This window comes from Zeus faber, assembly GCF_960531495.2.
Source record: "Zeus faber genome assembly, chromosome: 2".
In the NCBI taxonomy this organism is placed as follows: domain Eukaryota; kingdom Metazoa; phylum Chordata; class Actinopteri; order Zeiformes; family Zeidae; genus Zeus; species Zeus faber.
Window position 1 is genome coordinate 47,305,423 of NC_137189.1, and position 15,551 is coordinate 47,320,973.

The 15,551-nt window shown below is 46.0% G+C and overlaps 1 protein-coding gene across 1 annotated transcript in view; it reads left to right on the forward strand.

The window, feature by feature from the left end:
* Nucleotides 1-15,551, forward strand: part of galnt14 (UDP-N-acetyl-alpha-D-galactosamine:polypeptide N-acetylgalactosaminyltransferase 14 (GalNAc-T14)) — a 181,435-nt gene that overhangs the window by 26,559 nt on the left and 139,325 nt on the right. Inside the window, exon 2 of the mRNA XM_079996889.1 lies at nt 8,594-8,763. Coding sequence (XP_079853015.1) covers nt 8,594-8,763 — 170 coding nt within the window. The remainder of the gene's footprint in view (nt 1-8,593; nt 8,764-15,551) is intronic.

Sequence of the window (15,551 nt, forward strand, 5' to 3'; positions counted from 1 at the left end):
TTCTCCTCATCCCTCCTCTCCTCTCCTCTCCCCCCTCAGGCTAGCTTTATCCTGGCTTTACCCTCAGAGTTTCACTCTCCAGATAAACTCCAATCCAATTGTTATGCTAATTAGAACCAGAGGGAGAGAGGGATGGAGAGAGAGAGAGGAGAGGGAGAGATGAAAGATTGAAAAGAAGAAAGATTGAATTGAATGAGAACGCGAGAGAGGGACCGATGGAGAAGGGAATAAGAAAAGGGAAGAAAATGTAGGGCATCGGCTGGTGTTCCTCTCGTCAGGAGGAGACGTCCTCCATTGGTTCTTTACCTGCAGTTTGCCAGTGTCGGAGGAAACTGGATTTCCCGTCCTCTAGTTTCTCCCATCAACCCCAAAAAGACCCAACGACCGTCGGTCGACCAAGGCCCTGGCGTCGAACTTGCGTCTTGGCAGGTCCACATGAATCCGATCTATATCATTGAGGTCAAGAGGTGGAGGTGGTCAGGGGCGCATGGGGGACGGCCTCAGCGCGCACGTTCATTCGTGCCCTGAAGTCGCCCTCTTCCTGATCCGTGTGGCCATGTCCTCTCTGTAGCAGCCATCTCTTCTCTGTTTTAATTTAATTAATTTTTTTTTTAACCCGTGCTGTCAGCGTGCCGGACGTACAGCGGCAGAGTATTTGTGTCGTTGCATCGAGGACAGAGTCAGTCTGCAAGTGGAGTTCAACTTCTCCGCCTGCGATGCAACAGTTTATTCATTCTTTCATCATCAACAACTGCTGCAGTAACTCTGTCCTGTGGACGACCTGTAGGATGACAAGAGCACAGCTTTTTGTTGCGCAGAACCACCACCAACCCTCCTCTTTGGTGAACTACACCCACAACAGCAAGCGCCAGAGGACAGGTACCCAGGCAGCCCAGTGCGACGACAGGAGTCCGCCCCCCACCAAAGGGGACCACATGGTGAGGCCCCCGCCGAGCACACCCGGCCAGGCTCAGGTCCCCGCCCAGGTCACAGGACCGGATGGAATGACTAACCAGCTCCGGCATGACGGGCCACCGCCCCCCCCCACGGGAATCAGAAGGACACGCAACCCAGACCCCCGAGCCCCCAACCCAGGCCCCAAATGCGCAACTACGCCTCAAACCAACACACGGACACGCACCCCCCAGGAGCACCAACCGTGAGATTTCCGTTGACATTTATTATATTAATAAATGTAAACATAGGGATGTGGTGAGATTATCTCTGTATTTTCAATGGAGTAATATTATTTTCTTGGCAATTGTTAAGGCGATCAAAATGGGTTGGTGGTGTTTAGGTGGTGGGTCGACTTAGGAGAGTTCACCGAGGAGACATTCAGACGGGGAGACTGGAATGCTGTGACCCAGAAAGGTTGAAAGCTTCTTGTTGATGTTGGTCTAGAATGATAGGATAGGTGGGCAGAGCCAGATGGCATGAAAGTAGTCATCTCTGGTATCAAGGGAACAGTGAGAGCAAACGTCTTCATCCACAAAACCCATTTTGAACATTTTGTGTTGGGTGATATGAGCTCTGTGCAGAATCTTATATTGGATGAGTTGCATTTTGGAATTGCATGTCATAGAAAAGCTGTTAAGCTAATAAGCTTCCACAGGTTGATATCGGTGGAAACAGCAAGGTCTCTTATCTGTTTTTAATAAAAGAGATTTTTTTAAATGACCTATATGAGTAACATGTTCAATCATCGGAGGTGGTTGTCGGGTGTTGTTCGTCAATTTCATTTTTACTTTTAGAGACTGCTGTAGTTGAAGGAAGTGAAGGAAGCTGTGGCGACTGATATTATACCTTTGGGTTAAGGTTGGGAAGGATATAAGCAAATCGTTTTCAAAAATGTGTTCCAGATGAGTAATCCTTGTCTTTTCCAAGACCTGAAGATTATTGGTCTATTTTTAACCAGAACATCCGGTTGTGCCAGATTGGGGTAATTTATTTGGAGATAGAGTGTGACCACTGTGTTTGAGGAATCTCCACCAGGCTGACAGAGTTGTTGCGATGAATGGGTTTTCAAAGCAATTATGTTTCCTTATTGATTCAGTAAGGAATGGGAGATCAGATATTGATAACTCCTGACATTCTGTTTGTTCAATGTCTCGCCATCCATGGCCCAATTGTTGCTCTGGTTGCACCCATTTAATTATAAATTGAAGATGGTTCGCAAAATAGTAGTGTCTGAAGTTTGGGGCTGCTAGGCCTCCACAGTCTTTGTTTTTCTTTGGTGTTGCTAGTTAAATTCTCGGTTTCTTGTATTTCCGATAGAATTAATTGATTATTGAGTCTAGACTATTAAACCAATGTACTGTTGGTTGGACCACAGTCATTGAAAATATATAGTTTATTTTTGGTATTATGTTAGTTTTCACTGTTGCTATTCTACCAGTTAGTGAGATGGGTTGGTTGTTCCCTCGAACGAGGTCTTCTTTAATGGATTTGAGCAATGGAGTAAAGTTAAGGGTAAACAAATCTGACAGATTGGTGGAGATACCAATACCAAGGTATCTAATGTTGCCCGTTGTGATGGTTAAGGGAAGTTTTGGGTTACAGCATTCCAGTCCTTTCCACTGAGTGGTAAGACTGTGGTTTTAGTCCAGTTTATTGATAAGTCAGAGATAGTTAAGAATTTAGATATAAGATTGAACACTTCCGTTAGGGATGATATTGGGTTCTGTAAGTACAACAAAATACCATCTGCATACAAACTGATCTTGTGAACAGAGTTTCCTGTTTGTATGCCAACGATATTACCATTTTAAGAAATGGCTGTCGCGAGGAATTCAATAAAGATGGCGAATTGTAAAAGGGAGAGCGGACATCCTTTTCTTGTGCCACGTTGTAAAACGAAACACTGTGAAGTGTAACCATTGATGACAGAAGCAGATGGTGAGTTGTACAGATTCTCATCCATTGAATGAGTGACTCTCAAAAGCAAAATTTTTTGAGGGTGGAAAAGAGATTAGATCCAATTAACTCTGTCAAATGCTTTTTCAGCATCCAAAGAGGCAATAACAGTATTTAAGTTGTTCCTTTCAGATATGCTGATCAGATTGACTAAACAACACATGTTGCTGGATGAATGTCTTCTCTTGACAAAGCTTGTTTGGTCTGGCTGAATTATGAATGGAATTACTGTTGTAATTCTGTTAGTTTGTATTTTACTAATAATCTTTAAATTGCAATTCATTAGGCTTATGGGTCTATAACTGGAGGTGAGGGGTGGGTCCTTATTGGAATTGAGCAAAACTGAAATGAGAGCAGTATTTATGTGTGGCGGCACGGTGGAGGTTGACTTAATCTCTGTAACCATTCTGATGAATAATGGGGATATAAGTGGCAGAAGTGTTTATAGAATTCCACTGGGTAGCAACTGATCCAGGTGATTTATTGTTGGGCATAGAGAAGAGAGCTTTCCTCAGTTCTGCTAGAGTCAGCGGTTGATCTAATGTAGTAGCCTGCTCTGTGGAAAGTTTAGGGAGGTTGATATCATCGAGGAATGAGTTAATGTTTGATATATTTGATTTGTTATCTGAGTGATATAGCTTATTATAAAAGTATCTGAATACGTTATTGATGTCTTGCTACCTTGTTATCCTACCCTGTGGAACTTTGATGGCTGTAATAAGTGTTTTTTCTCTATGGCGTTTCAATTTATTGGCAAGAAATATACCTGATTTGTCATTGAATTCAAAATAATTCGCTCTTGTTCGTTGCATGAGGAATTGTGTGTTTTGATGTGATTATTTCTGGTTTGTGAAAGGTCTAAACTTAAACTCAAGTACTGTCCCCTCCCAATATAATAATTGAGTCAGAGAATTCTACGAATTTTGAAAATATATTGGGAAATAAATTTTGGTCGTTATCATTGGGGTCCTAAATATTACCTATGATTAATTAGATGTTACCTAATATTTTGTTAATCATTATTCAATGCTCTTCCATGTCTGATATTGTGGTTTTATTCTGATACGGGATACTGATTGATCAATATGGAAACAACTTTTTTTTGAGTTGTATGATGCAGAAAACATCTGATTAACCAATTTAGCTTTGAGTTTGGGGTGCTCGGATGCAGTGAGGTGAGTTTCCTGCAGTAGATAGAAGCTGGGGTTCATCTTGGTGAGGATCTTGCTACGTTTAGCTGGTAAGCCCAACCCTCTCACATTCACAAACTTAATGGGTGTCATTGAGTTTAGTTAGGGGGTGATGGTTGTGGATTTGTAGTTTTCCCATGCAGCAGCACTGTGCATCCAAGGCAAAAGCTATACTACCGTGCCCAGGGAGGGAAGGATTTGGAAGGTGAGATGATAAGAGAAGTAGGGAGGGAGGGATTAGGAAGGTGAGATGATGAGAGTGAGCAATATTTTCAATCCTGAAATAGATAGGATGCTAATTTCTACATCTCGCATATATAATTACCAGAATACATATATAATTGTCAGAATAACTAGGGTGTGGTGGAGGAGTCTCGGAATAAAGACTGTCTATAAAAAGTTTATCAACAACCAACGATACGCGTTTACCCTTCTGCCGGTTCTCCTTCAGGATGGGGTACAGCACCTTCTGTCGGTCGTTGATCTCCCAGGGGAATTGGTCGTACATACCCAGGGTGGTTCTTTTCAGTTCTTGTCCTTCGCTTTTTACCAGCTCCTTGTTATTTAAGTGTTCAAGCTTAGCAATGATGGAGCAGGGACGGTTCCGAACGCAGTGTCCCAGTCTGTGAACACGATGGAAGGTGATCTGCTTCCCGGTGTCCGTGTTGAGTTTCAGGGTGGTGTAGAGGAAGTCTTTCACCATGCTTTCTGGAGAAACTGTGTTGTTCTATGGGATCCCAGAAAAAATGATGTTGTCCAGCGTACTTCTGGATTGGATATCCAGGATAGTCTCTTTCATTATTTTATTTTATTTTTTAAAACCTCGATCTCCGTTGTGAGATGCTTCGTGGAGGTTTTTAGATCCGCGTTGTCTTTTTGCATCTCGCCGACCGTACCATGCAGGAAATCATGGCTGGCTTTGATCTCGGAAATGTCTCGGAGAAGTGGACAAACCAAGTCCAGCTTCTTGTTAATTTATCCAAAACACTAACCTCTACAGCGCTGGGGATTAGATCGTCTGTTTCGGTTGCCGAGTCTGTCTTCATTCTTTTCCTTGGATTGTTCCGGTCCTGGTCCTCTTCCATCACATACTCGTTATAATAATAATCTATATAATCCTTGAGGTCCACTACTGTACGCCACCTCTACTCTACTCCACCTCCTTCTATACTCTACCTCTATTTTACCTCTAATCTGTCTACTCTTCTCTACCACTACTGTACCTTTACTCTATCTCTACTCTGCCTATACTATATTTTACCGCTAGTCTATCTCTGCTATCTCTGCTCGATCTCAACTCTACTCTGTCTCTACTCTACATCTCCTCTGCTGTACTCTACCTCTACTCTACCTCTATTCTACCTCCCTCTACTCTACCTCTCCATCCCTCTACTCTCCCTCTACTCTTCCCCAACTCTACCTCTAGTCTACTCTGCCACCACTCTGCCTCTACTCTATCTCCTTCTGTGCTCTTCTCTACTGTACCTGTACTCTACCACGACTGTGCTCTTCCTCTACTCTGCCCCCACTTTACCTCTACCCTACCTCCTTCTATACACTTCTATATGTCTGCTCTCTACTCTTTACTCTACTTCTACTGGAGTCAAACCTCTACTCTACCCCCCTTTACTTCCTTCTATACTCCACCTCTACTCTACCTCCCTCTATTCTACCTCGCCATTCTGCTGCTCTCCCTCTACTCTACCTCACAGCAGTCTACTCTGCTTCTCCCTGTAGTAAAAATCAACCTCTACTCTATCTTCCTCTCTTTTACCGCCCTTTACTCTACCTCTACTCTACTTCCTTCTACCTCTACTCTCCCAATAATTTACTCTCCCTCTATTCTACCTCTGCTCTAAATGGAACTGATGAGGGATTTAATATGATGATTATGAAATATAGGATTTTTGCTATCATATATATATGTATAATTGTCTCATATGTGTCACTATATGAGGTCTATATGGAAGTGAAAATACAGTATATAGGAGCTACACACACACACACACACACAGACACACACACACACACACACACACACACACACACACACACACACACACACACACACACACTCTTGTTATTCATGCCCTTTTTGTTACAACCACCAAGAGACAAACTAGCAACCTGCCAAAGACTCGTGTGATCGCACAAGCACACACGTGCACGTACACACACACACACACACACACACGTACACACACACGTACACACGTACACACACACACACACGTACACACACACACACACACACACACACACATACACACACTCACACACACACACACACACACACACAGTGACTCCCGGTCTTCTAATGGCTCCATTTAGACAATCTGTCGCATCAGCAAGTCGTACGGCTGAATAATGAGCACAGAAGAAGAAGTAGACAAGACGGAATAAAAAGAGTGACACTCATTTTCTGGATCCTTCCATCCGTGCTGCCGCTCCGACACAAACCTTGTTTTATTGCGACATAATAACTGTGACCCTGACAAATCCTTTACTGGGAGTGTGTGTGGCATCCCCACTTTGTGTGTGTGTGACAGAGAAAGACAGAGAGTGTGTGTGTGTGTGTGTGTGTGTGTGTGTGTGTGTGTGTGTGTATAAGATTGTTTTTGTATCTGATTATGTGGGTGTGTGTTGTGTCTGTCTGCATGCATAGTTTTCTAGTTGTGTGTGTGTGTGTGTGTGTGTGTGTGTGTGTGTGTGTGTGTGTGTGTGTGTGTGTGTGTGTGTGTGTGTGTGTGTGTGTGTGTGTGTGTGTGTGTGTGTGTGTGTGTGTCCATCCATCTCCACTCTGTGTCAGTGTGTGTTTGTTTCGCTGCGCTGAAACGCCGTTGAGGAGAGAAATATCCTGCCTCTGGGCTCTGTTTACAACGAGAAACAAGAGAGAGAGGGAGAGAGAGGGAGAGAGAGGGAGAGAGAGAGAGCGAGAGAGAGGGAAATGAGGGAGGGAGAGATGAGTAAGAGAGAGCAGATAGAGGTAACGGGAGGGGTGGAAGAAAATGTCATTTATTGTGTAATCTATGGACTTTCTCAAAGACAGCATCAACCTTTTTCCACATTCCTACACCCTACGCACACACACCCTGCAAACACCCTACACACACACTCTACACACACACCCTGCACACACCCTACACTCACACACTACACACACACACACCCTACACACACACTACGCACACAAATTTCACACACCCTACACACACACTCTGCACACACCCTATACACACAAACTGTAAACACCCTACACACCGCAAACCTCACTTATATAAAACCACACACACATTAAACTGCATTAAATCCAATTAGCATTAAATTCCCTTCTCTTGACATTCATACCAATAAAGATCAGTGAATTGAAACTGAATTGTAATTGGAAATGGAGGAGGAGGAGGACAGAATGATGACTTGTGCATTCTATAGATTCTGTTTTTCTGTCTCTTTATCTTGCAAAGAGCACAAAGCCATGTCTGTCTGTTTGTCTGTCTCTCTGTCCATCTGTCTGTCTACACTGTGAGAAATTAATACTATTAAATAAAAGGTCGTCTGAACATGAAACTCTTCTCTTTCCCAAATCTTTTTTTATTTTATCACAAAACCCTCCAAATCCTCTAAATTGAAGAGACTCGTGTAAAAACATTGAGCTTGTAAAACCCACATCATATAGTGCAACCTGAGTTAAAATCAAAATATTGTTATGTTATATTTTTTAATATAACTCCCATTCACATTCAGGAATTCTCTCGCTGTCTGTGCATCTGTAATTCCTTCTTTCACAGATGTTCAATAATATAACAGTAACACACACACACACACACACACACACACACACACACACACACACACACACACACGCGCACACACACACACACACACAGCTAAACACCCCTGGAAGCTGAGAGCTGCAGCTGTGCTGCTTTGTTGTCGGCTCTTCTCTGTTTCTCTGACGAGCGGCTGTTAGAAGATTGATGTCAAGTGCTGCGTAGAATTTTTATTTCATTATTTTCTTTTTTTTGTTTTTGATTGCCGGAGAATCGGTCGCTTCCGCTGTGTAAAGTAACAGGGAAATTCAGACGCCGGACTAGACACACCGAGGACTCCTCCAGTGTCTTCCACTGTACACAGCCCTAATGGAGGATAACTGGCGATAGATCATAATAAACAGCTCCACAGAACATCACAACACAGCAAGATATGGGGTGAGAGAGGATAAAACACAACAACAGTTAAAGGCTGTAATTGCGGCAGAAACCAATGATCCGACCGCCTCTCTGTTCCATCTCCGTTAAATGAAACAAGCTCCTAAAGCACTCGGGGAACTCTAAAAACACCCAAACACTCACTGCCCAGTCACACAAAATGTATACTCCTTCCTAGGACTTTTTGGTATTTGTTGATCTTGATTTTTAGAGAGTTGACAAACTCACCATCCGATTGGAAGTGTAAATGACTGACTGACTGATTGATTGATTGATCACCAGATGTCGGACGTGGAGTGGGAGGAGCTTCTGGACGGCTTCGACGAGCGCAGCTACCTCAGCGTGCGGCGCTGGCGCCCGGGGGACGACCCATACACACGCTACGCCTTCAACCAGCGCGAGAGCGAGAGGATCCCCAGCAACAGAGCCCTGAGGGACACCAGGCATTACAGGTGCACACACACACACACACACACACACACACACACACACACACACACACACACACACACACACACACGGACAGAAACACACTGTAGTACCTAAACAATCAAGGACACACGTGGCGGTTTAGAACAGGACCGATCTTCCCTATCTGTCATCGATTGAGGGAACTGTCCCTGGTGCTGAATCACACACTGAATGACACATTATGTACGACAGTCCGTTCATCAATGGAATGGGATCACATGGAAACACACAACACACACACACACACACACACATGTCAACACACACACCCACACACACACACACACACACACACACACACACACACACACACACACACACACACACACACACACACACACACACACACAAGGACAGAAACACACTGTAGTGGATTTCAACCTAAACAGTCAAAGAAGTTGTTGTGTTTCATGGGTTAATGAATTTCCTATGAATTCCCTAATACTGATAAATAATTAATAATTTTGATTAACAATAATTTATGCGTGTGTGTGTGTGTGTGTGTGTGTGTGTGTGTGTGTGTAAATAATTAATCATTGTAATTGAAGCAAACAAAAATGGACACACATCGCGGTTTAGAAAAGGACACCATGTGCAGGGGCACTCACGCAGATGGATGCACGCACTAATACATGCTCATAAATCTCACTCACACACACACACTCACAGACAGTATATCTCTTGCACACACACACACACACAGACACACACACACATACACACACACACACACGTGCAGACACAGAACACTATGCACGGGCTCACACACAGCAACAAAAAAATCAAGCTGACCAACAGACACCAACAACAGACACTTGTATTCACACACCAGGAACGACACACACATAAGCATGTTTGCATGCACACACGCGCACACACACACACACACACACACACACACACACACACACACACACACACACACACACACACACACACACACACACGGACAGAAACACACTGTAGTACCTAAACAATCAAGGACACACGTGGCGGTTTAGAACAGGACCGATCTTCCCTATCTGTCATCGATTGAGGGAACTGTCCCTGGTGCTGAATCACACACTGAATGACACATTATGTACGACAGTCCGTTCATCAATGGAATGGGATCACATGGAAACACACAACACACACACACACACACACACACACACACAAGTACAAACACACGTACACACACACACACACACACACACACACACACACACACACACACACACACACACACACACACACACACACACACACACACACACATGATTCAAGATTCAAGAGGTTATTTGTCACATACATACTGTATATGCAGTGAAATGACACCTGGTGATTATGCAAAATAGCTCTAAAAACACTAAAATGTGCATAATTGACATGAGGCGCTCGCACAGGCGGCTGCAAGGGGCACACAACTGCATACATACACTAAATATACAAAAATCACATTTGTGTCATATTGGAGCCACACACACACACACTACAGAGGCCACATACACACACTGCACCTAACATACATAGACACTGGACAACAGGAACGCACGCACACACACACACACACACACACACACCCTGAAGTACACCCTTCAGCCCCATCTCCATAAATCCTCTCCAACACGACTGCAACTAATTCTAGATTACCAAGCAAACACGTTGAGATCAAAGGAAAACAGTGGAGTCGCGCTTCCTTGTGTCGAGCAGGAAATTGAATTAAAACACTGAAAGAGAAAATCCACTTATTCACGTCTTATCCCCCTCGCTCTGAATAGGCCCTCCGCTCAGATGCAGATAAGGCGCCGGCTGGTCTGGGAGCTGATTTTGAAGGGGCGACAAGTTTCCGATTCTTGCGGGAACTTGTGTGTGGATGGTGAGAGAAGCAGAGACCTGGGATGGATTTGGTCTCGGGTCCCGTCTGCGTGGAGGGAGGAGGTTTACGTTTGGAGACCTCAACCGCCTGTTGGTGTGTGTGTGTGTGTGTGTGTGTGTGGTGCGGGAGCGTGTTGTGATGGCATCCCATCAGGGTTGCCAGGTCTGATTATGTTATTAATGTGACTGACTAGTTTTACTGATATCCCACTTTTTTTAGTATGAAGTATTTTTTTGTATTTTTTGGTCCATACATTTGCAGGGATTTTGGTCTTTGGTTTGGATGCCTTGACTCATTAATAGCAGTTTGAAATTAAGGGAACACCTTAGAAGTCCCTTTTAGTCAAATAAATACCATAATAATGTGTTACGACCGATGAAAAACGCAAAGCATCAGAACAGTTTAATCAAAGTACTTAATTACTTTGAAAGGATATATCTCACTGATATATCATATTTAGGACACTTTACTCATGATAGTACACATACGTTTGTCTTAATTCATATTTTAGTCCATGTTGTTTATTTAAATGTTACTGAAATTAAATTTGATTTGGTTTTATCAAGGTCTAATCAACCATTTTAGCCAGTAGTGTGCTGTAGGCTCCGTCTGCTTTGGTGACATTAGGTGGGGGGAATTTGGGTCAAACAAGTTTCAAGTCACGACTTCAAAGCTGACAAGAACGACATTTCCCAGTTGGACGCTCGTGGTTCCCTTTCTCTCCTTTCTCTTTTCTCTCCTTTATTCCACACAAACGACCTTACGTCTTTGCTGCTCTGCGTCTCTGAGGTGAACGCTGTCTGATCTGAGGGAAGTGGGAGCTCCTGAAGGACATAGCCCCTGAAGGACGTAGCCCCTGAAGGACGTAGCCCCTGAAGGAGGTAGCCCCTGAAGGACGTAGCCCCTGAAGGACGTAGCCCCTGAAGGACGTAGCCCCTGAAGGAGGTAGCCCCTGAAGGACGTAGCCCCTGAAGGAGGTAGCCTCTGAAGGACGTAGCTCTTGAAGGACGTAGCCCCTGAAGGAGGTAGCTGAGGTGTGTTCGGCTCCTCCTGCTGAACTCGAATGGAGTTGCAGGTTGTGAATATATTTCCAGGCCCAATACGACTCAAACCTCACCCATACCCCTAAACTGTGACCATTTGACCAGATAACCCTTCCCTGGTTTTGAGAGCGGAGCAGAGCAGAGAAAGCGAGGAAATGGAAAGCAGGATAAATGCATTATTGATGTTATTCCCCTTTCCCACTGCGCCAAAAAGCCGGTAACACCTTCTAACATCTGTCATTTGTCATTAGTGGGAAAGGTAAGACCCGGGTTTCAGTCCCGGGTCAAATGACCCTGCCACAGACGGCAGCGGCGATCAGCTCTGACGTGAACAGGACATCCGGGTAGACGCGCTGATTTTGGTGGCTGTGGGGATGGCTCCGAGGGGACCCCAGCGGAGAACCCCCCGTCTGGCCCGCCGGGCTCCGGATCGCTCCAGCAGCGCCCCAAGCCGGTCCCTGAACCGGAGGAGGCTCTCCTCTCCGCCGAAGGAGGCTCTCCTCTCCTGCTCCTGCTGTAGTGTTCGGTCGTTCACAGACGATCCCATTCTTTTGAACGGCTCAAAGTACTTTTTTTTCCCCCGAGTTTTAATGTTTTATGTCGTTTGTTTAAGTTGCTGTCTCCTCTGTCTCCTACTATTTTTTCCCCAATCACACTGGAACCCTAACACGCCATCTTGTGACACACCAAGAAAAAGGTTTTTCCGGCATTTCTCCCGCTAATGGGAAAGGCATCAATCGCCTTTTGTTAGCGGGTTCACCCGCGTTTAAACAGCTCCCCACTTGGCAACAGAACTAAGGCAGCATAACTTGTGGTACATGATAATAAATAGAAACGCAGTATAGCACAGAAAATAACATTGCAACACAGCAGAGATCAGCTCAAACTAGTCACACGTTATCCCCATCCCAACAGAGAAAGGCAAAACAACTGTGTAAGAAAATATTTTCTCCTTTACAACTCGGTTAAAGTGGTAATCCCATTATTAGATTATTTTGATGCATTGCATACGATCCCATATTTAACCATTTATTTTAGCTGGCACTTTCTCTTACAGCTGACACCTATAAGAAACAATGTATTTGCGTTGCGCACGTGCTCCTCTGTGCTGTTTCCATTGGCGGTGGCGGGGACCTCCTTTCCCGGCAACAATCCAGGGGCCGACACTGGCGAGGTGGATCTCGTAAAGCAGCGTAGGGTAGAGTTGTGGTCAGTAAAAAGGGGATACGGATGAACACTCACAAAAACGAACAGCAACCTTGGATCAAAAATATCCCGACCCCTCCAAAAAAAAAACTAAAAAAATGAACAGAACAATGGATCAGAATGAGGCAAACCTCTGACTTTGAATGAAATGCCCCCTCTAACCTCATTTAAATGGTTGCCATATACATGAGGTTTCAACCATGGCAACCCAGTTTCATGGCAACCTGTGTTTGCCTTCCCGCTGTAACATGCCACAATATTATCCTCCAAAACAAATGCATCGAGATGCCGTCGTACACAAAACAACGAGCCGACGGACAACAAACAGCACAGACGCGCCTCCACCGCGTGACCTTGTGCTGCGTTTCCAGGACGTGGCCCCCGGCAGAACCTGAACAGGAAGTAACCGGTGAGAGAGAAGCAGTAAAAGCAGGAGACAATGACGACTTGATGGAGGACGGGGAACATCAAAAGCGACAGATTCTAAAGGGTGTGTGTGTGTGTGTGTGTGTTCGTGTGTGTGTGTGTGTTCGTGTGTGCGTGCGTGTGTTTTTGTTTGCGTGTGTGACATTGAACCACAGACAGGAGGAGGAGGATGCTGCTCAGGGACAGGTTGAAGGTGTGTGAAACATGCTGTTACACTGTGTGTGTGTGTGTGTGTGTGTGTGTGTGTGTGTGTGTGTGTGTGTGTGTGTGTGTGTGTGTGTGAGAGAGAGTCCCTGAACATCTGCGTGGCTATGTGTACATCTTGTAGACATGTATTGAGTGTGTGTGTGTGTGTTGTTGTTGTTGTTGTTGTTGTTGTTGTTGTGTGTGTCCATATGTGCTTTTGTTTCACTGTCTCTGGGTGTGCACGTACGTGAATCTGTTATACTGTGTGTGCATCTGTTAGTGTGTGTGTGTGTGTGTGTGTGTGTGTGTGTGCTGATACAGCACTGGGTTTTCTCTTTTGTGTAGTCATGCATGCGTTTTTGTGTGTGTGTGTGAGAGAGAGAGTCCCTGAACATCTGCATGCCCATGTGTACATCTTGTATCTTGTGGACCTGTGTATGTGTGTGTGTGTCTGTGTGTGTGTGTGTGTGTGTTGTTGTTGTTGTTGTGTGTTTCGTGCGTGTGTGTGTGTGTGCGTTGGGGGAAGTAGTGGGTATCCGTTTACACACTCATCCGTTAGCAGGGTGGTAGGGGGCTGATGGTGCTCATCTATCTCCCGCAGGAAAGCGAGGGGCTGGTGGACGGGGTGGCCGGGGTGGCGGGGGCCTGTTACATCATTATCCGTTAACCCACTTCCTGCTTGGCGGCGGGTCTCGGGAGGGCTCGGCGGGGGAGGCGGGGGAGACGGATGGCGTTCCCCATATTCGATTAGGACGTCGGGGAGAGAGAGAGAGAGAGGGAGAGCGATTTGTCCGGCCCCGACGGGAAGACGAGTGTCCGGCCGGAGACTTTTTAACCTCCCCGCTGCTACAGCACTGTCACTGAGCCTCCGGGGGGCGGGGGCGGCGGGGGGCCCACCGAGCCTCCATCTTGGAAACCGGAGCAATAATAACTCTCTTGGCGGCGCGGAGCCTGCGGCCACACACGCTGCACATCTGCCGGTCTGTCTTTCTATGGATACTTTGGGGAGAGTAACCGCTCCGCGTCCCACCACCCTTTTCCGGAGCTCGATCACTTTTTTCGGGCGTTCAGACGTCGACAGCGACGCGCGTCGACCGTCCCCCGTCATATTTGTCGTTGAGGATTTGTGAAATCCAATGGGAAAAACATTGCCCAAAACGAAAAAAAAACGCTCCGATTGAACTCGTCGTTTCCGCGCAAAAGTCGAAGTCATTTGATGAGTTTGATGAGTTTGATGAGCGTCGCCGTGTTTCCCCCACTTGCGTTGCTAAGCCGCTCGACGAAAGGAGACCACGGGAAGCGAGAGGATCGTGAAACTTGAAATCATGTTTTCGGATTTCCATTCATAATCCCGGCAGCGGGGTCCGTCGGGCGAAACGTGTTTCTCCCGGTCGGTGCTCGGTGCCGCCTGCTTTCTCCTTCTTCCTTCCTCCGTCTCCGGCGTGCGACGCAAAAGAATTAAGGAATTTTTTTTTTGAAAAAGGTCTTTCAACTGGGGGGGGGGGGGGATAATGTTTGCTTTGTATAAAGTTTGCTTATTCAGCTCCGTCTCCCAAATAATGAACAAGTGTGCTGATGCAGGGTGGAAGTAGGTTAACGACATGAAAGGAGAACCTCCACCGAACGCAGAGCGCGTCGTAGCGCCGCAGGACTGATGCACCGAGGAGGAGGCGCACCTTGTTGGGGTGGGGTGGGGTGGGGGTGGGGGTGGGGGGTGGGGGCGGGGGGTGGGTTCTAATCGCCTCTCGAAGGGGAAGGAGAGGGAGGAAAGGGGCGAGCGGAGACGAGCGCAGGGCTCTGGGAGGCAGAGGGGGAGATGAGGAGATTGGAGAGAGGGGAGCACTCTGCGGGGGTTTGGCGTGGGATTGGGGAGAGGAGGGGAGGGAGAGGAAGAGAGATTAGGGGGAGAGGAAGAGAGGGGTGTGTGAAGGGGAGAGGACGGCAAAGAGGGGAAGGAGAGGGGAGACAAGGGGGAGGAGGAGGAAGGGAGGAGGGGAGAGGAGGGGAATGCCACAAGCTGCTGAGAGGAGAGGTAATTGCCACATGC